Source organism: Lotus japonicus, chromosome 2 (genome assembly GCF_012489685.1).
Source record: "Lotus japonicus ecotype B-129 chromosome 2, LjGifu_v1.2".
NCBI lineage: Eukaryota > Viridiplantae > Streptophyta > Magnoliopsida > Fabales > Fabaceae > Lotus > Lotus japonicus.
The window spans coordinates 11,616,131-11,643,776 of record NC_080042.1 but is presented as its reverse complement, the minus strand read 5'-3'; the positions used below and the strand labels follow the sequence as shown (position 1 = coordinate 11,643,776).

General features: G+C 39.7%; 1 protein-coding gene and 1 long non-coding RNA gene across 7 annotated transcripts; one reads left to right on the top strand and one right to left on the bottom strand.

Annotated features, from left to right (window-relative positions):
• Positions 1-6,929: 6,929 nt before the first annotated feature.
• On the bottom strand, positions 6,930-23,672 carry LOC130737586 (uncharacterized). Of its 6 annotated transcripts, none has more exons than XR_009018797.1 (7): positions 23,035-23,669; positions 21,762-21,879; positions 13,903-20,669; positions 13,487-13,550; positions 11,009-11,912; positions 7,250-9,198; positions 6,930-7,125 (listed from the first exon to the last, which is right to left on the bottom strand). It is a non-coding gene; the product is annotated as an uncharacterized LOC130737586 (long non-coding RNA). The 6 variants fall into 6 exon arrangements; XR_009018799.1 differs by having other exon boundaries at positions 7,250-11,121; positions 11,586-11,912; XR_009018798.1 differs by having other exon boundaries at positions 7,250-11,121; positions 11,593-11,912.
• A 2,080-nt stretch (positions 23,673-25,752) lies between these two features.
• Positions 25,753-26,148, top strand: LOC130736056 (uncharacterized). Its single transcript, XM_057587909.1, has one exon. It carries the CDS (start codon positions 25,753-25,755, stop codon positions 26,146-26,148), a length of 396 nt encoding a protein of 131 aa, XP_057443892.1.
• The last annotated feature ends 1,498 nt before the right edge of the window (positions 26,149-27,646 follow it).

Sequence of the window (27,646 nt, the reverse complement as noted above, 5' to 3'; positions counted from 1 at the left end):
AGATCCCGGGGTAAACCCTCTCCCCGCAGGACGTTGATATGGCTTCCTCGCCTGAAACCTCCCTTTTCCCTGAAAACTCTGTGGTGCCGACCTCAACGGTCCTCCTGTTCCAGCCCTGTTGTATCTCCGATTCTTCATCAATTCCACCTCAGTTGCCTTCTCAACCAATGCCTGGAATCTCATGATCCCCAATGGTCTCACCGAATCTTCAATATCGGGCCTCAATCCCCTCACAAATCTCTTGCACATGTAGGGTTCATCAACTTGATCACGGAAAAACCGAAAGTACTTTGCCAGAGACTCTAACTTGGCAGCATACTCCGGAATGGTCATGCTTCCTTGTTTCAGAGTCAGAAACTGTGATTCACGCTCGTCACGAGCACTGTCTGGGAAATACTTCTCGAGAAAAGCAGTTCGAAAAGAATTCCAGTTCACCTCCACATGATTGGCCTCCATCATTCCTCTGGCGCCTCTCCACCAGTATTCAGCATCTCCAATCAACAGATAGGTTGCCAGCCCCACCTTGGCTCCCTCAGCAGTCTGTAACACTCCAAAGATCTTCTCAATCTCCTCTATCCAGAGTTCCGCTTTGTCCGGGTCAGTACCTCCCGAAAACTTAGGCGGATCCTGTCTCCTGAAGTCATTCAACCCTCTGTTCTGATCCAGGGTCGCCTCCCTCTGACGCTGGTGTTGATCACGCGCTTCCTCCGCAGCACGTCTCAAAGCATTGTCATTCGCTTGGTTAGTCATTGCCTGGGCCATAGTGGCCATCATCTCTGCTAGCTGATTCGTGTTCACCATCGTCTGTTACCCCCAAGAAAACTATTAGTCCTACTCGTAGAATAGCACCAAACTATAACATATGGTTAAACAACCATGCAATCAATTAGAACGAAAAATCGTCCTGCAGACAATCAATTTTCACTCTTTGCAGAGTCACACAACCTAGCACAGAAGACCTATTCCCCAAAGACTCCCAAAAGACTCGACTAAGCTCTGATACCACAATGTAACAACCCGATTTCCAGGTGTCACTTTAGTAACCAAAAATAAACTTTACGCGGAAAAACAGGTAATTTTTTTTTTTCTTTCCTTTAAATCAAAGCGATAAAGAAGTAGAGACAATACCCAACAACTAAACTAACCGATATACAAATATATATACATCTGTACAGCCTCGGCTGCACTCCATGTCACGCGAAGCCGCAGTGACTCCAAAGTAGTACGCCCGCAGGCAAATATACAAACCAGAACTGTGAGAAAAAGTATCAAAAATACAGTTATCCAAGAGAAAGTCGGCACTCAAAAATGGCCTGAAAGGAAGACCCCTATACTCCGACAGACTCTCTGTGATCCTCCTCAAAAGAACCACACAAAAAGCCACACATCGGAACCTACCCTGTCCCAAAAAGAAACTGACGATCAGAGCTCTACACAAAAATGTCGCTAATCCTAACCTACCCTCCCAGCTCAGCTCACCAATCATCCTCCTCCTCATCGCTGCTCGGCGAGTAGCTCTCCCCACTGCTCTCGGAGTCAGAGTCGGAATCCACCGTAATCATCTCGGTGTCCAAATCCATAACCTCCCTCCTCACTGTCCTGCGCACCGCCCTAGTCGAGCCGGTCTCCACATCCACCTCTCCTGTGAGAACATCCTCCTCCTCCACCCTCATCAAGGGGTCCACACGGTAGCCGTGCGGTGAAGAGAAAGATAAGAGACGTGAGACAGATGGGACAACAGACTCCCTCCTCGGCTGTACGAGCCTAGAGGACGACGCCACGTCGGTAGAAGCGATGGCAGTAGCCGGAGGTGGCACAACAGGTGTAGAAGCAGCAGCAGGCTCGATCTCCTCTGGGTCCTCCTCAACAGAAGGTGAAGTCGGAGGTGGTGCAGGTGGTGCATGTCCAGTGCCTGGTCCACAATGAACTGAGGGCGGCAAGTCAAAACTCAGCTCCATACGCCGTAACACTCCGCTCGTCAGGCGTCCTCGCTCATCCGTCCGGTCCTCCATGACCCTTCCCCTATACGTCGCCCGGTGACCAGCCACATCGATCACCCAAGCGGTGGGGGCATCCCTATCCAGCAACTCATATCTGATCCCCCCCGAGGGAGAGACCGTCGAGAACCAGTCGGCCATCGACATCTGGCAGCAGGCCGACCGCCCAAAGACAAACATACAAACAAAGCCAAGGCGCTAGGGTCAACTCACAGCAATAAGTACATATACACACAACATGTGACAGGGTATATATATATATATATATAAGTTGTTATATAAGCATATAAGTAATCCTAGCATGTTATGGCTCTAACATTACTTCAATAAACAAACAGCACACAGTCTCAGTCAGCATGAATGTATGCGTGAATGCACAATATGAATCCGGATTTGTGACGCGTTCCCGTTCGCCACAAGTGAAGCATTTTCACTATGGATGGACCATTCCCGTTATCCATCCTGGATGAAATCCATCCTGGATGAACCATTCCCGTTATTCATCCTTGGTGAACCATTCCCGTTATTCACCGAATGATGAACCATTCCCGTTATTCATCATTAATGCAAGGTGAACCATTCCCGTTATTCACCATGATATGCACAGGTGAACCATTCCCGTTATTCACCCGATTGAATGCAACGTGGTTAGCCAAACAACGAATCGCCCTTACCACGAAAGTGTCTAGCTCACAACCCAATCTCAACCAAACCCAATGAGTTAGTGTCGGTCAATACAACACAACTCGGAGTAAGTGTCGGTCAATACAACACAACTCCAACAAGAAAACACAAGGGTCTAGTGTCGGTCAATACAACACAGCCCAAACAACAAGAGCACTAGGTGTCGGTCAATACAACACGGCTCCACAACACTCCCCAAGAGTACTAAAGTACTCGGTGACTTCAATCATCACCATAGCTCACCTTAGTGGCTTTCCCCCAATTCCGATAACTCTCAGCAAAGGTCGACTTTTCCCCGTCTTTCGTAAATATTTTCCCCTTCAGTTCTCCTATGCTTAAACGTTAATAAAAATTGTTTCAATTCGAATTAGTCAAGTTATGAGTTTATTTCTCAAAGTCTAAGTTTCCCAAGTCTTTAGTTTTTCAAAGCTCTATCATTCTAAGTTTTCAAAGATCAACCACCCAAAATACATTTCCCGGGGAAAGTCTAAGAATTCCAACATATGGCTAAGTCTCAAACCCCACATTTGGACTTGCCTAGGGTTGTTCATCCAACCCGAAACATCAAAGATCACCAGATCAATGAATCTCCACTCCGAAGTCGCGTCAAAACGCACAATCCAACAAAGCACAACATCACAACATCAGTTCATCAACATAATCAACATCAAAGTAAAGCATAAGTCGAATTGATCGACGCCTATCATGCATTCATAGCTAATATATAGTAAGTTGCCCTAACCTCGAGCTGTTCCAGCTTCGAAATCAAGGTTCTCCTCAAACAATAGCTCTGAGTCTTCCAAAGTTCCTTCAACTGAACCTCGGAGAAAAACAAAGCAGAATCCAAACAAAATCGATTAGCTCGATCGCAAAACAATACATAAACGATAGACAAAGCATTAAAGCTTCAGAATACGACAATCAGGTACGAAAAGACAAGTTTTCGAAACCGAAAAACTTCCCTCCCCTTAGGAAAACCCACGGCCATAAGGAGAAAAGGGCTTCGGCTCTTTTTCTTCGATCAAATCAGTTTACAAGGTAGTTTTAGGGTAAAACTAAGGCAAAGAAACTGTCAGAACAATTTTCGGACAATCGGGTCGAAATACGACTACGCAGGGGCATTTTGGTCCAAAATAAAGGCTCAAAACTTCAAAGTTATCAGTTCTGAAAACAAATTTGACAGCAACGATCCTCATGACATCCGTGACAACAAATCCTAAAGGCACGAAGTCAGATTAAGTCTTTACGACAATAAAGTTTCGAAATGTGAGACAAAAAGAGTTTTGAGTCAATTTTTCAGATCCTGGACAAATGAATCGCAATCAGAGTTTACTGACAGAGGTTTTAGACCCAGGGAAACATAAGGAACATAACCCAAGCGAGAAATCAGAGAAATCGGACAATTTTAGAAAAAGCTCAAAACTTAGAGCACAGAAACGGCTTCAGAAACGCAACAGAAACAACAATCAGAGGCAGGATTCATGATAGTTACCTCGATACCTATAAGTAGGGACGAACTGCACGAAGATTGGTCAAGGTTTCGCGAAATCTCCTTCTCCCCCCAAGCTCTCCACAATCTCGGCCAAAATGGTGAAAATGAAGAGGATATTAGCTTTTTCGCCTATTTATAGGCGGGCGAAATCGCGGGAAAATGAAAATTTCGCGATTCCGATTTTTGCAGCACGATCACCGAGAAATTCTAAGAGAGATTCTGGCGTCAGAAATCCAGAACTCAAAACAAACATCTAAGATTTGGGAAAAACGATATCGAAAAACTCAAAAGCGGTGTCGGTTAATCTGCCCCGAAAAACTACTTTTTGCTGTGATGCTCAGACGACAAAACTTCCAACAGAAGAAAGATTGGAAATGTCGAAACAAGTCTGGCAACGCGGACGGAATCTTCGTTAGAAGTCCCGAATAGAAAAAGTCTTCATCCATTGCTCGAAAATAGGGTTTCGAAGCAAGGAAATTAGCATCGGCGGACATCCGAAAAGTGAAACCTATCGTGCGTACAGTCCAGAGTTCCGAAATGAAACGCTGGTCGATGGAAAAATAAAGAGAATCTTTAAATTTTCCGAGGGTTCGAAATCTCACTCAAAACGTTGCTTTAAGAGCGAAATAGCCTATTCTGGACACGCTCGCCATAAGGCAGGTGTGCAGACGACTCGCACTAACTCCGAAAACAACTACGCAACATTCCTCAAGCAATTCCTGAACTTTCTTCTTCATTAATCTTCCTCAAACATCAAACTCCTGTCACGCTTACACTGATCCTACGCGTGAATCGGAAACTAGCTTGTTCTGAAAATTCAGGTCTTACAAGCGGCAGGGAAGGTTTAATGTTGGGTAATTAAAAGTAATGGACTTTAAAAAATTAAGAAAAATAATATTTAAAATTATGTTATTTTTTTGGTAAATTGGAAAAATAAATTGCACCCTCTAGGGATTGAACCCTAGACCTCCCTCATCAAACTCATATGTCTCTTAACTTGTACCACTTGATTTATCATTCAAGGACTAAATATTATTATTTTTGAAATCCAAATATATATATATATATATATATATATATTAATTAAGAGGGGAGAAGTTAAGCTCAGAAATAGGACAATGGAACATTGCCAATTTGAGATAATGAGCTCTGCTAGGGTTTTGAACTCTTCTGGCGGCAACGATGGGTCTTCACCGGAGGAGCTTGACCTGCTCCGGCGGAGCACCTTTAAGGCGAAAGGGGCGGCTGATACCAATCTGATATGGAAGATGAAACTGATCCGGATGATCTAGAGAATGAGGGAGGGTCAGAGGTTAGGGAGGAGGATCCCCTGTGCCCAGTTATCAAAGTCACGAAGCAGGAAATCAAAGAAGCCAGAGCACAATGGCATGAAGCCATCATCGTGAAGCTGGTGGGTAAGAAGGTTGGTCTTGGATTCCTAAAGGGAAGACTAGCCCGGATGTGGCAGCCGTCGGGTGATATGGAGGTCATTGATCTGGGCACCATGTTGGTTACTCCAGTGGGGACCATATTCCTTGACAAGAACCATAATTTGAGTGGAGGAAGCAGTCCAATAGTGCTTGTTAATGAGCAAAGTCGGTCCCACCATGTGAGACCCAAGTTTTTAAGCTTAGAATAAATTGGTGAAATTCCTATTCACGATTAGGTTCAATGTAATGTGAAGGAAGAAAACTGAACAAGTGTTCATCAAATGAAATAAATTTATGAATGAGATAGTTCAGGAAAAGGCTAAGGATAATCTTAGAATCGATGCAAGTTATAGCGCAAGTATTATTCGCTTATACCTAGGACAAGAGCATTAGTAAACGACTAATTTACCCTTAAAAGCACGATAGAAACTAATTCCAAAAATCTTCAGAGGATTATGAGAATTTCTCCTATTCCTTTCCATGACAAGCGTTTCAATACGAAACCCTGGGATGAAGACTTAAAAATAGCTGATTCCATGACAAGCGTTTCGTCCGAATCTGATTCTCGGAAGTTTGCCGAAACTGAATCCCTGATAGCTCAAGAAACTTAAAAATAAACTGCCGATGAAGACTTTTTCTATTCAGAGCTTCAAACGAAGATTCCACTCGCGAACACCTATTTCTTTCGATGTGTCTAATCTTTCTTCAGAAGAAATTTTTCTCATCCGACATCAACTGCAAAAAGTAGTTTTTCGGGTAAAATCGATTTACACCGACTTTGGATCGTTTGCTTTAACTAGGATAGTTGCCTGTTTCCGTGCGATGCACGGACGAGCGATTTTACAATTTAATACAATTGATTCTTTAATTTATTAAGATAAACAAATTAATGAGTAGGGTAGAAATAGGGGTTAGAGATGGAGGTCCAGGGTTCGAACCCTGAGGAGGAGCATTTGTAATTACTAGCCACTAACATTTGCCTATAAAAATAATAAACAAATTAATTTATATACTAATAATTTGTAATTTTTTCAATTATATATAGTTTAAATGACCATTAAAAAAAATTGGGTTAAATAATCCATATCCTAGGTGGACCAATCACATTTAAGATAAGTGAAATATAATTTTTATATTTTATTTATTTATAATTTTATTGGTTCATTGAGATGCACGAAGATTCAATTTAACTATCCATTTTTTTTATAAATTATTAACTTAAGCTTTTTTTTCCTTTAAAAAAAATTAAATAAATAATTTACAAAAAAGATGTGAAGACTGCAGTATTCATCTTTTATTTGTAAGAAGAAAATGATAACACGTTGATAAAAAGATATTACATTGAATTTTTAATGTTCCATAATGTTCAACGCCACTTTAACAAAGTAGCTGGTTATTTAGCAGTTGCAAGTTGCAACCCACAATTGTGACTTCGGTCTTGATATATTGCTTTGACATTGGTCATCATATACAACAGTTTTCTCCTCGTTCGTCCACGTCAAAAGCCTTCTTACACTCCTCCCTAATCACATATTGGATATAACTTTTCTAAAAAAATAGTAAAATAAATATAGATAAAAATAGTGAAATAAATATTGAAAAATAAGAAATTCAACATGTAATAGTATGTTCCAATAGATGGGTACCAGGCTTCAATTCTATCAATTCACAGGGCTGCAACCCATCAGTTCTCTGAGAAAGTATGTATCTGAATCTTTAGTAGAGCTATATGAACTCCAAAACATAATTAATCAGAAGCATCTTCTTGATATCCTCCTCGATCTCCCTCTCCAATCACTTCATAGTTCCCTTGATCATGTGCTTCAAGAAGTGCCCTTCCAGCATTTGAGGTAACCATGGCAGCACCGAGACCTTAGCCAAACCACCTATGAATTCATTACCGTGCTTCTCGTCCCATCCCCATATATTCACTTATTCATTCTACACACGAGATATAGGTATATATACTATGGAGGAAAACTAAACAAATTCAAAAGGTTTATAGTAGTGGAAACATGATGAGATAATATATAGTAAAGATTCGAAGATAAAATTACATGAGCAAGTGTCAATATCTTATACCTGAAGCAGCAAGAAATATCCTACAAATTTAAGCACCAAAATTGGTCATATAAAGAAAATTAACTCAACAATTATCTGTAATGAAACCAAAATAGAAACAAAAACAGAAAGGAACGCAAAAGGAGATGCAGTGAGCCAACAAATAATAATTCACAAACTAAACAAAAACCAAATTTAGAATTAATATGAGAAGCAACTAACATAGGCACAGGAGCATAACAAAAAGAATACACATGACAGAAGAAGCAGGGTTATGGAAACCTCAATAACAACACTGACATATAGCTAGCTCATTAGGGGAAAATAGTAGTCAACAATAAGAAACAAATATGACTCTTTCCTTAATGGTAGAGAAAGCTTCAATTTAGTTGGTTGAATGCTTGAAGCAGGTGTGCCCAAATTCAAACTTGACCACTCAAGTTGGAGTGCAAGACAGTTGTCATATTCAATATCCTGAGGAAAATCTTTGGGAAAAGTTCTACTTCTAGCAATGCCAACAACAATAAAATCCTTTGGGAAAGAAAAGGATGCGGTTATGGTTCCAGTTAAAATATCAAAAAGGACATAGAAGAAGTGAAAGTGTAAAACCTTTATAAAAAAACAATACTTCCAAGGTGTTAGTCAAAGTTAGCACATGATCAAGCACAACCATACATATCAGAGCCAAAAGAATAAAGGTAAAAGACAGAAAAAAGGGGAAAACCTTCATAATGATTAAGCAAGTAGGTGTAAATTATTTTAAAGGAAATCATGAAGCGCGTGGTATATGTGGTGATGCCATGATCATTTACCCAACATGACCATAATCCCAATAAGCACCATCTAGAGCCATCTAGAGCCAAAAGTTAGCTTCCAATGAAAGAAACACTTAAGGATATAGAGATTTGGTATTCTACCACTTGAAGAAAAATCATTCTGAAATTGTGCTGGTGTCCACACAACTTGTAACCCGCACCTAATATAACTCCACCCACTTAAAGCGGTGTCATCATCAGAAGTTATCTTAGAAGAAGCTCATAAAAAATACATGATTAACGCATAATGGTATGAACATTAAACAAATCAAGTAAATAAGTAATTAATTAACATCCATGAATATTTGAAACTCTTTTAAGATCATGAAAAGACTTGACAGTGTTCCACAACAACCAACACTAAGGGCAAGCTTTTATGATAAACAATTGGCAGAGTTTGTACTATCAATAAAAAAACATAAATCAATAACCATTGATACCTTAGTACGTGTTCGTTTTTAAAATTACTTACAGAAGATGAAAGCAAAATAAGGAATATAAGAAAATGAGAAAGGAACTGAGATTTCTCAGCTCCGACAGATCAATTTTCACCCATTGTTAGTATATATCAATAGAAAAACTTCATTTTGCTTACTACTATAACATTATGAGACTAACATCCTAACATGTTAGGATGCATGACCCATTCTCTATTGTGCTGATGCCATTTCTGTTTGCTCCTCATATAAATAAGAAAATAAAGATGACTCAGAAGGTACCTGCTGATCAATTTTCACCCATTGTTAGTATATATCAATAGAAAAAACTTCATTTTGCTTACTACTATAACATTATGAGACTAACAGCCTAACATGTTCGGATACAGGACCCATGAAATGCATGTCCACATGGTGTCTGATCATATAGATTTTGTCCCAACCTAAACACACATCAATTTGTCAATTCTTTGAATTGAAACAACATTAGTCCTTAATACTGCAACTAACTCAAATAGTCAGATTATAACTAAAACCACTTCAATTTCATCCTAATTTTAAAATTACAATGCATGCATGATCAAAGAGAAAATAGAAAGAATTAAATAGTAGAGATTTGCTATGGCCTTAAAATGCATCCTAACTATGAAAGCAAGATTTGCTAGGAAATATGTAACACAAATAAAAGAAAACAGGAATGGTGCTATGGCCTTGATTTTTTAGTTACAACCTCTTTGATCAAAAAAGGTAAATAGATTGAGAAAGGCGGTAAAGACGATTACATTTTTAACTATATGCATCAACTTCTTTAATGTTAGAATTAAATAGGTATCAGACTGTTGCTAGTTTAGCCTACATTCAACCTTCCAGATAGGCATCAGACTGTTTCCAAGTATCTCTACCACAACACATGCTCCTAATAGGATTAACACAGCACAAGCCCAATTAGAGGACCATTAATTGGACATGGAAATCAATCTTGGGACTGTGTTTTTTCTGTGAAATACATGTACCTCTCACACGTACTTGACTTAGAAAGACAGGACAATGCAGAGAAAACAAAAAATAAACAGGGAAACTGAATCGACTAAGAACTGGTGAGCACCCTACAGCTCCAATTTGATAAATAGATACCCTCTATCAAGCACCACAAAGAGTCTTATACACACACCAAACCTTTGTCTTCTTGCAAGAAGAGTGGATATACATTGAAAATAACTATTTAACCACTGTCTTCATACAAAAAGATAATTATTATGAAACTTGGCATATATAAGATTGATTGAGAACATGATAAGAGAGTGCAGAATATCAAAATTTGGCTTATATAGAAGAAGAGGAAGGTTCATGGAAGTCAAAACAGGACCACATCCACAACTGGCATATGCACCACAAAAGAGTCATTTACACATCAAACCACTGTCATAGACACACCAAACCAATCCCATTTCGAAAATCAATGATCCGAGGTCACATTGAATCTCCGAGAAAGAACCAAAATCCATTCAATCAAACAAAGAATCAAAATGAAATTAAAACTACGAAAGAAGAAGATAATTTAGATTTTATGTGGGAAGTGAATCATTTAGATTCTGTGGATATTTGAAGCTATATGTCGCTAATAATCTTACATTCCAGGTCACTACATTATAATTTGATTCCATAATTGTCCAGTTAGCTAATATTAAAAGTTGTGGTGTCGAAGGTAAAATGTCTCATGCCTTCTTCAATTCAGGGAACAAAACTTTTTCATTCAAATACACACCAAAATTATGAAGGAATCAATAGGGAACTTGAAAAGAATAGTAAATGTGGTCCATAACAGTTCCCTCCCTGTATTCACCTATACTAATCCAACCATTTGTAAAAGTTAATCAACATTATATTTACAAAAATAAGGGGTTCAATATAAATCAAGCAGACACGCACTACCCAAGCACACATCACTTAAAAAAATTGTGAAACCAAAATCAATTCCCCAACTTAGAATAAAACAAAAACTGAAAGAAAGTGGATCCTAGCTCATCATGGGTAAACTTCATAAATTTCAAATAGAAATCAGAACAAAGAAAAACTTTTAAAATAAAAATACCTCTAGGAAATAGTCCCTGCCAGAAATTTCAGTGAGCAATACAACCTCTGCATAGATTAAGACGAGATGCTAGCATCTGGTTTGGAGGAATCACCAGGACACATCTAATACAACTGAAATAAACATTAAGAAGAAAGTTAAGGATTAAGCCATCTCCCACCCTTTTTTTCATTTTTCATTTTTGTTTTCCATCTTCTGTCAGTGTTACTTTTCTTCCACCCCTCTTCCATCCATAATCTTCTAAAAACTGACTTCAAACTATCTTTATATGTCTTAGTGGTTTGTCAATTGACCTACTTCAAAAATAGGGGCATCAAAGAAAAAGTGAAACATAGATATAATAAAAAAAATGAACTTACTTAAGAAAGCTCTAATAATATTAGTCGCAAGTAGGAATGGAAGCCACTAATAGGTCAAAACATTTGGCGTTCATGTTAAATCTATCTATGGAGGAATTTTCTTCTTTTTCTTCTTGTTGTTTTGTTAGTTTGTGGTTCACAAATTCAAAGAAGAAGATTTCATGTAACCAAAAAAAATAACCGAATAAGATTTCAAATATGAAAAGAGAATGATAAACCTGAAACCTAGAATTAGGATGATCCATTGGTTCCTTGCCAGCCACATTTGTGCTACTTCACCCAGTGGCTACCATAACAACACTACATAAGATATCACAATTCAATAGCCTTCATAGCCACGAATCAACCCACAGATAATGAAGAATAACTCTTAATGATAATTGTGCTAGAGTTATAAACTGCTAGCAAAACAATAGAGCATGAAGTATGGCTTGTAATTCTGCCTCATGAGCCCACAATTCCCCCACCGCTTTCGAAAAATAGCCAAGTAGTTGCCCCTTGTGATTTCTCAACACACCTCCAATGCCATATTTACCATGGACACCCTATAGAAGAAGCATCAATGTTATCAGCCTAATCCTTAGAATTTCCCCCATGTTGGTAATTAAGTAGACCAGAATACATGTCACAAAAGTAATGATTTTCAATAAATAAAGAATATCTTTAAATCATACAAAGTAATGATTTTAAAGTTATGTTTGTTGTTTGGTATAGGGTGTGGCAAACCGTGGAGCCTCAGACAGAGTTGGAAGAGAGACTGAGAAAGATGGAAAATGTTACTTTGAGGACAGAGGAGGCCTGCTTCTTACTAAAGTGTATTCTTACTAAAATCTGATTTTGCTTTGACAGCAGTTAAATCTCAAACAATACATAACTTAGTAAAATCTAATCTCACATGTTTCAAAAGCAATCAACAAATAATGATTTAAGAATGAAATTAAATGAAGAGTTTTTAAGATAACTAAACTACTAATTTACTATTTCTTGAGCTAAATGTCATCTAACTTGCATAACTGTAGATGCATTGATTTATAATCCCTTCATGCATGATATCAACTGCAAACAAACCAACAACTCTCCCTTAGAGCTTCCCCACAGTCAATGCCACAATTTTCATATAAAATCTTTAGAAACAAGATTTTATACACATTATCAAGCTATAGTGTTAAAGATTGGAATATAACACTTGACATAATAAGTGTGAAGAATACTCAAAGCCAGATAAAAACCCAATAATTGAAATAGCCAAGAAAATAGTTAGAAACATTCATAATGTGAGCAAGTGAAGACCAATTCAAGGGACAACCAGATCAACTATACACTTGTGAGGACAAAACTGAGGGTGACTTACCATCTATTACAGCAAATCAAGCAGCCCAAAATCTATATCTACATTCCAAAAAAGATCATATTTCTCTCTCCTAACTCAAAATACAATAGAAATAAAAATAAAAACACAAGCAAATAATTTTTTATGTGTAGCGTCTGAGATGGTGGAACTCAAAACAGCAAGCTCATAGAACACATAAACTCTTGATAGTTTAAAGTTTAAGCACTTCATGATCCTATTAACGCATAAGATAAGATCATAGCAATAGCAGCAAAGATCTGTTAACATCAAGCTGTTATACTTGGTCTGTTACATATTCAAACTTGAACTTTGGGATCCTAATCTATAGGTTCATCACTTTGGCTAGCAATCTGTTACAGGCTTATCAGTTAGCTAGAAATTTGTTACTCTAGTTTCTATGTATATCCTCATCATGTAATTGTGAATAAACTGAATATATTTAATACAATTATATTTCACCATAAATTTATCAGATCCAATTATTGTTTTTCCTTGAACACTTAAGAAAGCTCTAATAATATTAGTCGCAAGTAGGAATGGAAGCCACTAATAGGTCAAAACATTTGGCGTTCATGTTAAATCTATCTATGGAGGAATTTTCTTCTTTTTCTTCTTGTTGTTTTGTTAGTTTGTGGTTCACAAATTCAAAGAAGAAGATTTCATGTAACAAAAAAAATAACCGAATAAGATTTCAAATATGAAAAGAGAATGATAAACCTGAAACCTAGAATTAGGATTTCAAAACTAAAGACAAAGCAATTCACATACCTTCGCATACATTGTCATCTAGCTTCCTCCAGTCCTCTGCATACAGACCTCCCTCCCTCTTTCCCTAGAACACAACAGAATATGAAAATGCACAAATAAGTTTGGATACTACAACCCCCAAACAAAGGAACAACAAAGGATGAGGAAAAATAACAAAACAGTGGTGGTATTTATAGATAGCTTGGGATGAAGATTTAATATAAAAATATACAGAACCCATAACTCTACCAGTAGATAGTCATTCGAATAGGGATAGGTTAACTATTTGTACAATCAATCAATCAATAAATCAATTTAGTAGAGCAATTTAATAGAGAAAGGAGATTGAACGAAGAAGTTAGAGAGGAAGCTAGCTCTTTCTACAAATCAAACCAAATTCCATCTCATACAAGTCACATCAATGAAAGAATTCAAACCTGCTTCTGCATCAAGTACTTCCGCCAGAGCCCAAGCATCTCCATCTCTCTTCACGAACCATCCCTTCCGATTTCGTACAAGCCTCACCATACCCTCTGCCAAAAACCCGTTTCAATTTTGGTTGATGATGAATGAATAGTTCTCATGAAAACGCAAGCTGCCTTCTTCTCTCTTGCTGAAACACCCACTTCGAGTTCGTACAACCGTCACCCATACCCACTGCCACAAAGCCGCTGGAATGCAGTTGATTGAACCGTTCAGAAGCAAAAGGCAAAACCTAGATGATGGGTGAATAGTGGAGCTGGGCCGACAACAGCTGGAACAGATAAAAAAAATACACACAAGTACAAGTAATGGGCCGACAACAACAGCTGGAGAACAAAAAGAGAGAGAGTCCAACGAAAAAAAAAATTCAAAACAAAAACTGATCAAGAAAAAACATGAACCGTAGGATCAAAGAGAATGAATGGCCAAGATGCAATTTCTCTTATGAATAGTGCTGTTTTAACAGCCCATTAAGTGTATGTAGATTCCAAGAAACCTGTTTCGAGTTCTGGAATTCTGTCGCCAGAACCTATCTTAGAATTCATAGAGGAATGCACAGGAAAAATTGGAATCGCGAAATTTTCATTTTCCCGCGTTTTCCATCTTCTATAAATAGCATGAAAAATCAAATTTTTCATCACCATTCTCACCCAAACCCGCGAGCACCAAGGAGGAAGGAGGAGAAGATATTTTCGCTGTTTCTTGCCGGATCGTTGCACTGACAGTTTCTACGCGTAGACCTCGAGGTATAGATGCTATTGCATACTTCTGATCGTCAATTCTGTCGTTTTTCTCTATGTCTTTCTATGCTCAAAGTTTCGAGCTTTTTGTAAAACTGTCAAAATAACTTGATTTTAGTGTCTAAACATATTCTCTACTAACCCAAGAGTACTTCTAGCGGATTACATTTCGCCGATTCTCGCCGAATCGTCGCCGAGTTGCGGTTTTGCTCAAATACCCATTTTTCGGCTAAAGTTTCGCTCTTTTGACTTAAAACTCTCGACTGAGCTTAGTACCAGTAGGATTAGTTGTCATAAACGTCGTTGGTGACGTCCCCATCCAATTTGTTTTTCGAAATTCCAATTTTGAATTTCCGAGCTAAAAACACTGATCAAAATACCCCTGCTTCAGTTTTCGATCCGATAATTTTTCCGAGCTTTAATTCGCCTTAGTTACGACTAATGATAACCTAGGAACCAAGTTTGATCGAAGAAAAAGTGCCAGAACATATTTTGATGTGTTGTGGCCTAGAGCTCCCTAAGGGGGGGAGGAAAATTTCTCTTTTCGAAAACTCGTCTTATCGCGTTAGGTTATCGTACCCTAAAGTTTATAATGCTTCGTATAACGTTAGTAATTATTGTTTGCTAAGTTTCTTACTTGTTGTGATTTAATTCTGTGACTTCGCTCTAAGGTTCGTTTGAGGATTTCTGTGGAGCGGAAGGAGAAGATTGTGAAGGAACGCTTCAGGAACGCGCTGGAGGAACTAGAGTTGAGGGCTACTCACTGAATACTAGCTAATGCTTTAGGTGTCGACGAATTTGACTTGATTTATTGTTTATGCACTTGATTGTGATTGACTGGGAAATGTTTTCTAGAGGCTTCGGCCAAGTGAACTAATTGAGACGCGTGTCTCCGTTTTCTGAGGCTTCAGCCGACATGTTGATTATTTATCGCTTTAAATGTTTGTTAACTGATTCACATGCTTTGTGCTAAATGGTTAATCTAGGATGTGTTGATACATGTACCATAACTGTTTGATTGTGCCATTTGGGTATGCAATTGTATATATATCTGTGATACGTCAGAGTGAGAAACACGGGCGATTGTGCCATACACATCATGAGATTTTGGGAGAGTTTGACGGGACGAACCGAGGTTTGGGCCCTTATTATCATTTTAGTGGATCGAGACCTTCTCTGGGAATTACTTGGGATGTTGGGATCTTTTAAACTCATAAGATTAGAGATAAAACTAAATGAAAACTATTTTACAAGGAAAACTCATAATACATTAAACAACCTCTGAACCCTTTAAATAATGATAACAACCTCAGATGGAAGCTTAGGGTTTGGATATTAGTTTTGGAAAATGAGAAGTGTCGTCGAATCCAAGTTTTGGGGAAACTAATAAGTTTCTGAGTATGTTAATACTCTTTTGCTCGATGAGCAGTTTTGTTGGTTGACTATCTAAAAGATATGCCGGGAAACTGATAAGTTTCCGAGTATGCTGATACTCTTTTGCTCGATGAGGAGTTTATTTGTTTGGCTATCTAAATGATAAGCCGGGGGACTACAAGTTCTAAGTACATTGGTACTCTTTGCTCGCTGAGCAGTTTTGACCATCAGAATTAGATGAGTCGGATGACTCGAGAAGTCATCACGAGTGATTGCACTCTTTTTATAATTAATTGTCTTTTGTCGCAGAATCGACATTTACCTTAGGATATTCGTTTTAGAGACAATAAGTTAGCTAGAACACGTGACGACGTGACGAGTGAGGTCAGAGACATTGTTTGGCTAATCACGTTGCATTCAAGCACACATTTCTGGGGTTTATACACGGTGGGATGCCGGACCTCGGTGGATTCCAAAATGGTCATAAGACCCGGATTTCCACATAAAAACACTGCGGTGATTCTTAGTAGCAGGCGGAAATGGCAGGCCTGCGGGTATACTGCTGATCTGACTACATTTTGTTTGGTATAAGAGACGCCCGAGCAGAAATGGTCCCACTATGGCCAGTGCTAGGATTGACTCGTTGGTGCCCATCCTTCCGGATTGCATCTTGTTCCTCGTCATATCATTCATGCCCCATGCATACCGACTTAGTTTAGTTGCCGAGTGCGATTGATACTTGTTAATCTTACTTGATAATTGTTAATTGTCATCTTTACTCAATTGGAAAATATACAACTTATAATGTTATTATAAATCTCTAAGCCTAAGTAGCTATTCCATAAACTTTATCTTCTGGGTGTATTATTTATTTAATTCATTGAGTTGACCCTCGCGCTTTCTGTTTGTGTTTGGGCGGACTACACCTTTGGTCAGATGTCCATGGCGGACTGGTTCGAGATGGTCCACCCTTCGGGGGGGACTAGATTTGAGATGCTTGATCAGGACACCCCCAGCTCTTGGGTGGTCGACCCCTCCGGCCACCGAGCTATGTATTCGGGGAGAATAATGGAGGACCGCGTCTACAGTTTGGGAAACTTGACGCAGGGAGTACTGAGACGTTACACTGTCAGCTTTAACCTACCACCTGGTGTGCACTGCAAACCTGGTGTAGTAGCACCACCACCATTGTCGCCTTTTGACGACGAGGACCCCTCGGAGGAGGAGCCTGTGGGAGGGACTTCATCGGAATCTAGCTCACCCACCGTTGCTGTCGCTGATGATATGGGATCGGGTTCTGGAACCGCGAGACCAGCAGAGGAACGTGTTGTTGTAGCCACCTTTCGCTTGACGGCATCGACTTCTCCCCGTGGTTATCTTGTTGTGCCTTCGGTGCACCTGATGGAGGAGGACGTGTCCGTCCGCGTAGTGGATGCGGTGATGGGAGTTCCGAGGTTTGAGGCTCAGGCAGTAGCGAGAGAGGAGATGGACGCAGTCAGTGACCGAGTCGCCCTGCATTCTGATTCAAGCGACGACCACGCCAGCATGTAGTTTGAGGAGTGCTGTGGTGCGCTTCTCTGGGCAGGATTAGGGTAGGAGTAGTGTTACAGCTCTGGTCGTCAGTTTCTCATTTTGGGGCTGGTAGGTCCCCGACCTTTACCTTTTTGTGTGGTTCTCTTTATGGGAATCACAGAGAGTTGGTCGGACTAGGTGGTCTTGTTTAGGCCGTTTTGGGCTGACCTACTTTCGTTTGGAGGACTGTATTCCGAATACTTGACCTTTTACTCTGGTTTGTACATATTCGCCCACGGGCACTACTTTCGTTACTTTCTGTTACTTTCCCGTCACTGGAGGTTACTCGTGACGTGGCTTGCTACTTACAGCGGGGGCTGTAAATATATTTGTAAATTAGTTATATTTATCTTTCGTTGTTGAGTCTTTATTTCGACAAGTCTTTTATTTATTTAAACAAAACAAAAAAAATATTCACGTTTTTCCGCTTTATTTTCTTTTTGGTTACTAAAGTGACGCCACCGAAATCGGGGTGTTACACACCATAACAAGGGAGAGAGTAGAAGTGTGCACACTACGAAGAATATGGCACGTGGGAAGGATACATGGATGCATGCAAAGGGTGGAACCCCCAATGATAAGCATACAGTAACTCTATGAGGGATCTTGCACCAGGATAATTTCTAGAAAAAATCCCCCATGGCTAAGGGTGGGAAGTGTAATGACATGTTCAGAAGGGAGAGGGAAAGGAGTTTATCTCATGTTGCCTCTTCCAGGGAAACTTAATGTTGTTTGGTTCGTTTGTCCACCTCTCTTTGATGTTTGTTATGAATATAGTTAGCTAAAATATTAGAGGTGCGGCAGCTAGAGGGGTGTCTCTTATGTTAAGGGACCTTGTTCACAGACATTCTATGTCTTGTCTTGCAATCTTAGAGCCCAGAGTTAGTGGCGCCAGAGCGTTGTCGATCATTAGAGGATTGGATTTTCAGGGTGTGCATATAGAGGAGGTTGTGGGCTTCTCTGGTGGTATTTGGCTGCTTTGGGATACGTTGGTCTTGGATATCCAGATTATAACTTCTCATCGTCAGTATGTGCACACCAGGATTCGTGTTGTAGGAACTTCTCAGGAGGCTCTTGTAACCTTTGTCTATGATATCCCTCAAGCTTCCTCGAGATCAGTTATGTGGGATAGTCTCCCGTCTCTTTTGCCCGATCATGATGTTCCTTGGCTTGCCCTGGGGGACTTTAATGCTTATCTGGAAGCCATTGACAAGGCGGGTGGGAATGGTCCTAATGTGCCAAGTATGCAGCGTTTTCAGGCCTGTCTTACAGCTTGTGGTTTATCTGACATGGGGTATAAAGGGCCCCCCTTTACCTGGGAGGGTCGTGGGGTTAAGGAGCGGCTTGACAGGGGAGTGTGTAACACTCGTTGACTCCATTGCTTCCCTGAGTCTACCATCATCCCTCTTCCTCAGCTTAAATCTGACCACAAGCCTATCCTTATGGCGGCTGCTGGGGTGATTGAGCAGCGTGATTTTGTGCGACCTTTCAGATTCCTTGCTTGTTGGTTGACCCATGATGATTTCCCCAGGGTAGTGGAGAGCGCTTGGCAGAGAGGTGATGAATGGCTGGCATCTTCAGGAGGTTTTAGGGAGGATATTACCACCTGGAACCATGAAGTGTTTGGAAATATTCTTAGGCGGAAACGACGCTTGATGAGGAGACTTGAGGGGATCAATGCTCGGCTGAGCATGACCTTTGATAGGGGGCTTGACCGCCTACAAAGAAAATTGTGGAAGGAATATGATACTGTGTTGGTTCAGGAGGAACTCATGTGGATGCAGAAGTCTAGATGCTTATGGCTCCAATTCGGCGACCATAATACCACTTTCTTCCACACTGCTACTCTTGTTTGTCGGAAGAGGAATAAAATAGAGGCGCTTGTTGGAGAGGATGGGAGTCTAATCATTGATTATGATGCTCTGAAGGAGCTTACTCTTTCTTTTTACAGGAATAGTTACATGGATGAGGGAGGGACTGCTTAGCTTGCATGCCACACCACCTTCAGCCCCTTGTCCGAGGCGTTTCTTGATCTTATCCATGCTGATCTTAGTGCTAGTGAGATTTAAGATGTTGTCTTTAGCATGGGTCCTCTAAAAGCCCCGGGTCCAGATGGCTTCCAGCCCATTTTCTTCCATTCTCAATGGAATATTGTGGGGGACTCGACCGTGGATTTTGTCCTGAAGTGCTTTGCGGAGCCTTCTCTGATTAGCCAGGTAAATGAGACTTTGATTGTGCTTGTGCCTAAGATTGAGAGTCCGGAGAGACTTTCTCAATATAGGCCCATCTCTTTGTGTAATGTTATTTATAAAACTGTTACCAAAGCTATCACTAACAGATTGAGAGTTGTTATGGGAGACTTGGTTTCACCTAACCAATGCAGTTTTGTTCCTGGGAGGCATAGCTCAGACAACATCATTATAGCTCAAGAGGTGTTTTATTCTATGAAAAACCTTAGAAGAGCCAAGGGATGGATGGCTATGAAAGTGGACTTGGAGAAAGCGTACGATAGATTGAGTTGGTCCTTTCTTCATGACACTCTCCGGTTGATTGGTTTAAACGATCATTTGTGCTCTCTTATTATGCATTGTGTTTCCTCTTGCAGTTATAGAGTTTGTTTTAATGGTGATCGGACAGACTCCTTTCGTCCCTATAAAGGTCTCCGTCAAGGAGATTGTAACGCCCCGAATTTCAGGGGTCACTTTAGTAACCTATTAAAGTAAATATGCAATGTTTTCCAAAAGGAAGTATAAACACGAGTATATATTTTTTTCTTTTCAAATGTATTTCCAAAACATGTAATGCCTACTCCCAACAGTAAATAGAATCTACAACACGCCTTGAACAAGGCGAGTACCCAAAACCCCAAATATAAATTTCTAAAATCATTATGCAGGCTTAAACCAAATATGGTAAGCTCTCTAACCCAAGGCTCTAGCCTTAAACCAGACTCTACTCGTCAAGTACTCCACTGTCCTTCAAGTCCTCATCTCTACTTGCACAAAGGTTAAGCTCCTTCGAAGATTCTCCATCGCCTAATAGCGTTAAGCGCCCAAACAACAAGTAGCAAATAGAAAGGGTTAACTCCATGCAAATACCATGTATGAAAGAGAAAATCATGCTATTCAAATTTAATTACCTATCATGGTAAATGAACTAGCAACATAGAATTAGACCAGATATAAACAACTTCAACAATATAGAATCAAATTATATGACAATAACCTCAAATCAGATATAAACGATATCACTACATATCTTCAAATCATATATAAACAAAATCACTTCTAATCAGATATCAAAAACCTCAACAATATAATACCAATAAACCAATAACCAAAATCCAACAACATAGGGTCAAGTGTTAGTTCCCTATAATGCAACTATATGCTGCTACCAAAATGGATCGATCAATAGTGTCTCTCAAGACGGGACAGAGCGGGAAACGGACTCCCCTGAACTATCACCAAATAACGCCCATAAAAGACGGGACAGACGGAGAACCGAACTCCCCTGAATGCCACTTAATAACGCCCATGAAAGACGGGACAGTCCTGTGAAAATATCCACTCCACTGCCACTTAATAACGCCCATGAAAGACGGGACAATCACGTGGGACAATCACCACCACATTGCCACTTTAGGACATCCCGAAAGATGGGACGATCACGTGGGACAATCACCACCACACCGTCACTTTATAACGCCTTAAAAGACGGGACAATCACGTGGGACAATCACCACCACATTGCCACTTCAAGACCAAGCCCTATATGCCAAGTCAATCAACAACAATGCCCAAACCAATGTTTTATTCGGAGTAACCACATGTTATTCCTATTATCCACGAACATAACTCAATTCAATTGCATACCAACTTAGCTCAATGACAGAAACCAGTAAACGGCCGAAGCCTCTCAGAAAACGGAGACACACGTCTCAATAAGTTTACTCGGCCGAAGCCTTCAGAAAACATTTGGCACAAGCCTAAAAAAAACAGTTAACATAAGCAAGCATAATAATCATAATCATATGCCAATCAATATAAACATCTTCATCTCAAACACAGGCAGTGCGATAAAAGCAAGCAGGACTCAAAGACGCTCTAAAACCGAGTTACCCTTACCTTAGCCAATTTCCTGCCTAAACTGCAACTCCAATCCAATCACATCCTCGTTTTCCCGTGTCGGCTCGCTTCCTTCTATTCTTTAGCTTCGCCGCGAGGCGCTTTCGTCCTTCGTACCCTTCACAAAGTTCATATACTAAACCTTAGCCTCTAAGGTCACATCCAAAGTTCCAAAACAAGCTTAGCTAATCTTTCTAACTTACTTAGGCTAATTCAAATGCTTTATGTTTCAAGGGCTAAAGTCCAAGAGAAAATATTTATGAGTCTTAAAGAAAGGTCCTTTAAGAAACTCATTTTGCAAACAAGTCCTCAACTATAAGTGAGTTCTTTTTCAACCCTCAATCTTTAATAAATTTATCAAACAAACCCCAAGACTTTTAAAACTCAAGTTTAACCCAAAACTCTTCAACCTCTTGTGTCTTAAGTCCAAAGTTTTCCCACAATAAACTTTTAGTCCTCAAACTTAACTTAGGATTTTCATTAAAGAAAAACAAGTTCAGAAGTAATTTTCCAAACCCAAAGCACGTACCATAGTCTCGGCCACACCTACATAACCATGTACAAATTTTCCTTTTTCGCCAAATCTATTTCAAAGCTATTTTTAGCACTTAAAACAACTAATTAAGGCTTAAAAAAAATCCTTAAAACCCCAAAACCACTAAACTCAAAGAAAACAACTTTTTAGAAAACTTAATACATTAACATGAAACTCTACTCAACCACAACAACCTTTGTAAAGAGATTAGAAAAACATACTATATTAGAAATATATATTTTCTTCAGCCAATTAGCAGTAGAAAGAGTTTCAAATATATTTTATATTAAAGTAGACTCTTAGGGCTTTCTAAAAAGTGGTCATATACCTAAAACGGATAAAAGATGAGAGAGTTATGCTATTTTCAAGTTGGAGAACCGAAACAGGAAATTGTCCCCTGCAGGTACTGTTAGTGACGGAAAAACAGAGCTTTGTGACGGAAAAACTGATGTTTGTGACGGAATTCATAACAGAACGTGGTTTTGAAATTTCCAACATGTTCTCAGCACCATAACACTATCTCAAACCATTTTGATTCATCTAAACCCCAGATAAATTTTGAAATCAAATATACAGACATACTAATAAAGAAATTAAGGCTTTTACCAAGGAAAATGAGAAGATGATGGTGAAGGAGCTTAAATCCCTATTTCATGAAATGATGAGATCTTGTTCTAAGAATTTTGAAGCATGTAAATGAAGTTTATCAATCAGAGATAGCAAAGAAAAAGGTTTTACCACATGAGGAAGTAAAGTGGCATGGTGATGGTGTCTCCTTGTCATGATATGGATGATGAAGCTTGAACAATACCATATGATGAATGGGGCTGTACGTGTTCCTTGTGGTGCTGGCCTCCTCGTGGTGGCCAAGGAGAGAAAGAAGAGGAACGTGATTGTGGTGGCCTCTTGGCTGGACATAACAGCCATGGTGAGGAGGAGGGGCGGTGGTGATGGTGAGGTGCTGCCATTGAGAGGAAGAAAACGTGAAGGTGGTGGCTCATGTGGTGAGTGTGGGTGCTGCAATCATGCAACTAAGGAAGAGGAAGAAGAATGGTGGTGTAGGTCATGAGGAAAGAAAATGATGATGAGATTTTGTGCTGCTCAGGGTGATGAAGAGAGCGCAGGCTACGTAAAGTAGGAAAGGAATTGAGTGTTTTTTGTTTTGTGCCTTGTCTGATGGTGCTATAAGTATGCAGGGGAATGGAAAAATATCTAGCTAGCTGTGGGAAAGATTGGAAGAAAGGGACGTAAATGGATGAGAAGGAAAGTGAGTGAACATGACAGAGGGAGAGATAAGGTCGAGTGTGAGGATATGGATGGTGAAATAGATATTTTAGGAAGATATTTTGTAAATCGGTACGAATTGATTTAGACACTGAAGAATTTAGCTCACAAAGTTAAGAGAAAAATATAGAGTTGATATATTACTATACCAAAAATTATGAGAGACTCTATGAAATAATGAAATGTAAATTTGAGTCATTTTGAGCAAAATAAAATAATCCATGGACAAGAAATGAGTAGAAACTGAGCTAAAGAATAACTGTGAGACAATTAGAGTAAAAATAACGTCGTCATTTAATGCATCTAGCTAGAATAAATTATAAGAAAAATGACAATAATAATTATTATCATTCGAGGAGAAAATATTTTGGAATCAGTTTAGAATCAGTCTGTTTCAAAATCTGACACAGAACTGATTAGGAAAATATTCTCCTGATGAGAAAACTTCCTTCACGGAAAAGATTTCTAGAGATGAAAGGATTAAAACAACGCGGACAAAAACTACGAAAGGAGCTTCGAACACGGTTCAGGGTCTCGCTTAAGTCCCTGTGGAGATAAAGTCTAACTTTATCGGATTTCCGGAAAGCGAAACCTATCGATCTTACAATCAAAAGTTCCGTAATGGAACACTTGCCATAATCAAACATAAAAACAATAGAATATAAAAGCTTAATTAATTAACATATTGAAAAATAAAACAACAATCTAGTTATTTAAATCAGGGTCATACAGAGATCCTCTTTCTCCATACTTATTTGTGCTTTGCATGGAGCGCCTTGCCCACAGAATCAGTGATGCGATTAGTGATGGAGGTTGGAAGCCTATCAAACTCTCTCGAAATGGTCCGCCAATCTCTCAGTTATTCTTCGCCGATGATCTGTTGTTGTTTGGTGAGGCTTCAGTTGGTCAAATGGAAGCTGTAATGGCTTGTCTTGGTGAGTTTTGTAATGCATCTGGGATGAAAGTGAGTATTCCTAAAACCAAGATAATGGTTTCGTCCAATGTAAGAGCAGTGGTGGCAAATCAGATTAGTAATGTTGCAGGCATAGCTCTCACTTCTGATCTGGGTCGTTCTTAGGTGTCCCTCTTATTCACCAGAGAGCGAATGCAGCTTCATACCAATATTTGTTGGACAGGACCCAGCGCAGATTGTCTTCTTGGCGTACTCATGCGTTGAACTTTGATGGTAGGGTGACTTTGGCGAAGTCTGTCATTGCTGCGCTTCCCACTTACTGTATGCAGACGGACTTTATATGGGGTTCGGTTGATGGTAACCGTTCCTCTCATCCTGTAGCGTGGGCGAAAATTTGTCGTCCCAAGCAGGAAGGTGGCCTTGGTCTCCGGCACATGCATGATTTCAACAGATCTCTGGTTATGAAAATGGGTTGGGGCCTTGTGTCGAACCTAGATGGGCTCTGGGCAAGAGTCCTGCGAGACAAATATGCGTGTGGGAATGGTCCTCTCCCTGTTGTCCAGAAGAGACATTCTGAGTCTCATGTGTGGCGAGCAATCCGCAAGACCTGGGAATAGCTTAATCTTCATCTTCGCTAGCGTATGGGTGAGGGCAGCAGTATTAACTTCTGGAAAGATAGATGGCTACATTCTAGAATTGTCTTGAGAGATGTAGCAGTTAATTCCATCCCCATGGAGGAGTTATCGAGGTCGGTGTTGGAGTATTATGACAGTACTCGATCAGCGTGGCGAATTCATGAGTTCCAGCATCTCCTCTCAGCCCATGTCTTTATTGAAATCCTTGCTATGCCTCCTCCTGCTCCTAATATTGGTCCGGACAGAGTTATTTGGGGGCTTACCAGTACTGGGATTTTCTCTTCTAAGTCAGCTTATGAAGCCAGGGCCAGGGTGGAGGTTGGACACCCTGAGTTAGCTTGGCACCGTGTGTGGAAGTGGGATGGCCCATTCAAGATTGCAAACTTTCTCTAGAGAACTCTAAATAATGGTATCTGGGTGAATCACAGAAGATGGCAGAGTGGGTTAACTGATGATGCTACCTGCCCTCTTTGCCATGAACAACCGGAGACTATCCTTCATCTGCTTCATGATTGTGTTATGGTAAAACCGCTTTGGCTCCAGCGTGTTACTCCTTCTCTTCAAGCTGGTTTTTTTGCCTCTGATTTTCGCCCTTGGATCCTGGAAAATCTGCGAGATACAGCGATGGGTCCGTTAGGGAGAGGCATCGTTCCGAAATTTGGGCTCTTACTTTGGATGATATGGAAGGATCGTGCTCAACATGTCTTTCAGGATATTGAGTTTAGCTTGCACCATGTTTTCACGGCGGCTCTGCGACTGCAACTAGATCATCACCATAGTCGCGCCTCTAATCGCTCCCTGTCGGTTTCTAGGCAGCGTGGGTACCAGATTCTGCAAGTTTGTTGGAGTCCCCCTCCCCCTCACTGGGTGAAGTGCAACAGTGATGGGTCTGTCTGTGGTGCAATGCGTGAAGCTACGTGTGGGGGGGGGGTCTGTAGAGATGAGTTTGGCCAATGGGTCTTTGGTTTCTGCTACAATATTGGCACCTCTACTGTCTTATGGGCTGAGCTTTGGGAATAGCTACTGTTCTTGAGCTAGCTTGGAGTCGTGGCATTCCAAGGCTGATTGTTGAGAGCGACTCTAGTGTTGCGGTCCAGCTTGTGAATCTCGGTTGTGATCCTCATCATCTGTATGGTAGCCTTGTGCAACGAATCCGAGCTTGGAAGGAGAGAACTTGGGAGTTCCGGTGTGTTCATGTTTGCCGTGAAGCAAACCAAAGTTGACTGCTCATGCCCTTCCCCTTGGAAATCATATTCTGGATCTCCCTCCTCCTAGAGCCTCTTCACTGCTTCTGGCAGATGCTGTTGGGATCACGTTCCCTCATTCTACCCGTGTGTAGTCTTTCCTTTTGGGTTTAAGCCCTCCTTGTAACCAAAAAAAAAAATAGGACAATGGAAATAACAAAAACAAACATTTCCAAACATCTGCAAGAATACATAAGCACTTAGCCCCCAACAAACAACAAGAATTATATACACGAATTATACACAAGCATTAGGACTAAAATTATGTTATTTAATTTTATTTAAATGGACATATGCTGTGAAAGGCATGAGACGCTATATAAAAGGGTATGATATTATAATATTCAGTAGCAAAATATAAATTAGTATTCTAAAAGAATTAGATACACGAATTAGCTAAATTGGACTTTTAAATGATTTTATAAAATTGGTGGTATTTTTTTTAGTAGTGGAGTGTGTCACGGACATATGTAGCTTTAGCACAATGCATAAGCGATATAATTTTGGCATGTCGCGTGGCTTGTGAAAGTGGTTGGTTGCGGCACGTGTTACTGTGTATTTTATTTATTTATAAATTGAATCCCCTTTGTTAAATGTTGAATTTAATATTTCAATTTAATATCTAGAAGTTACATAAACTTAGATATTAGTGAGTTCACATTATTATGATTGAATCGCTTAGATCAAGTGACAAAAGACTTGTTTTGCCACCTCTAAGTTCTAGGTTTGAATCTTGCCACTTTCAAACACTAATTTGACTGGCTTTTGCCACATCATGATTATAACCTATGTTAGTTGTCTAAAACTAACGGATAGACTAATTTGAATGACGTTTGTCGCTTTTAGGGGCTACGGGAAGCATTTTGAAGGTTAAGTTGACAATACATAACATATTCAAGGACCAAATTGATCATTTACCTATTCTACTTTATTTTCTACACAAACAAACCAACCCATCTTTATTCTACTTTGTTTCTTTGACACGCACCTGTGACAATGCAATTGTCAAGTGTAGTGATATTGCTTAAGTAATTTTGACTAATCAATACTCCCTCCATTTTGGAAAGATTGTTGTTTGTTGTTTTAGAAAACCAATGCATTTTTTACTAATTTTTTTCACTTAAACCCTTATTTAACTACATTCTTCTCTATCTAAGTATAATTAGTAGTACGTTCAAAAAAGTATAATTAATAGTTTAACATGGTGCTAGTAAAATTAAATACGGGCACTTTAGTAACATTATACTATCAATAATTGTCCTCTTAATCTTTGT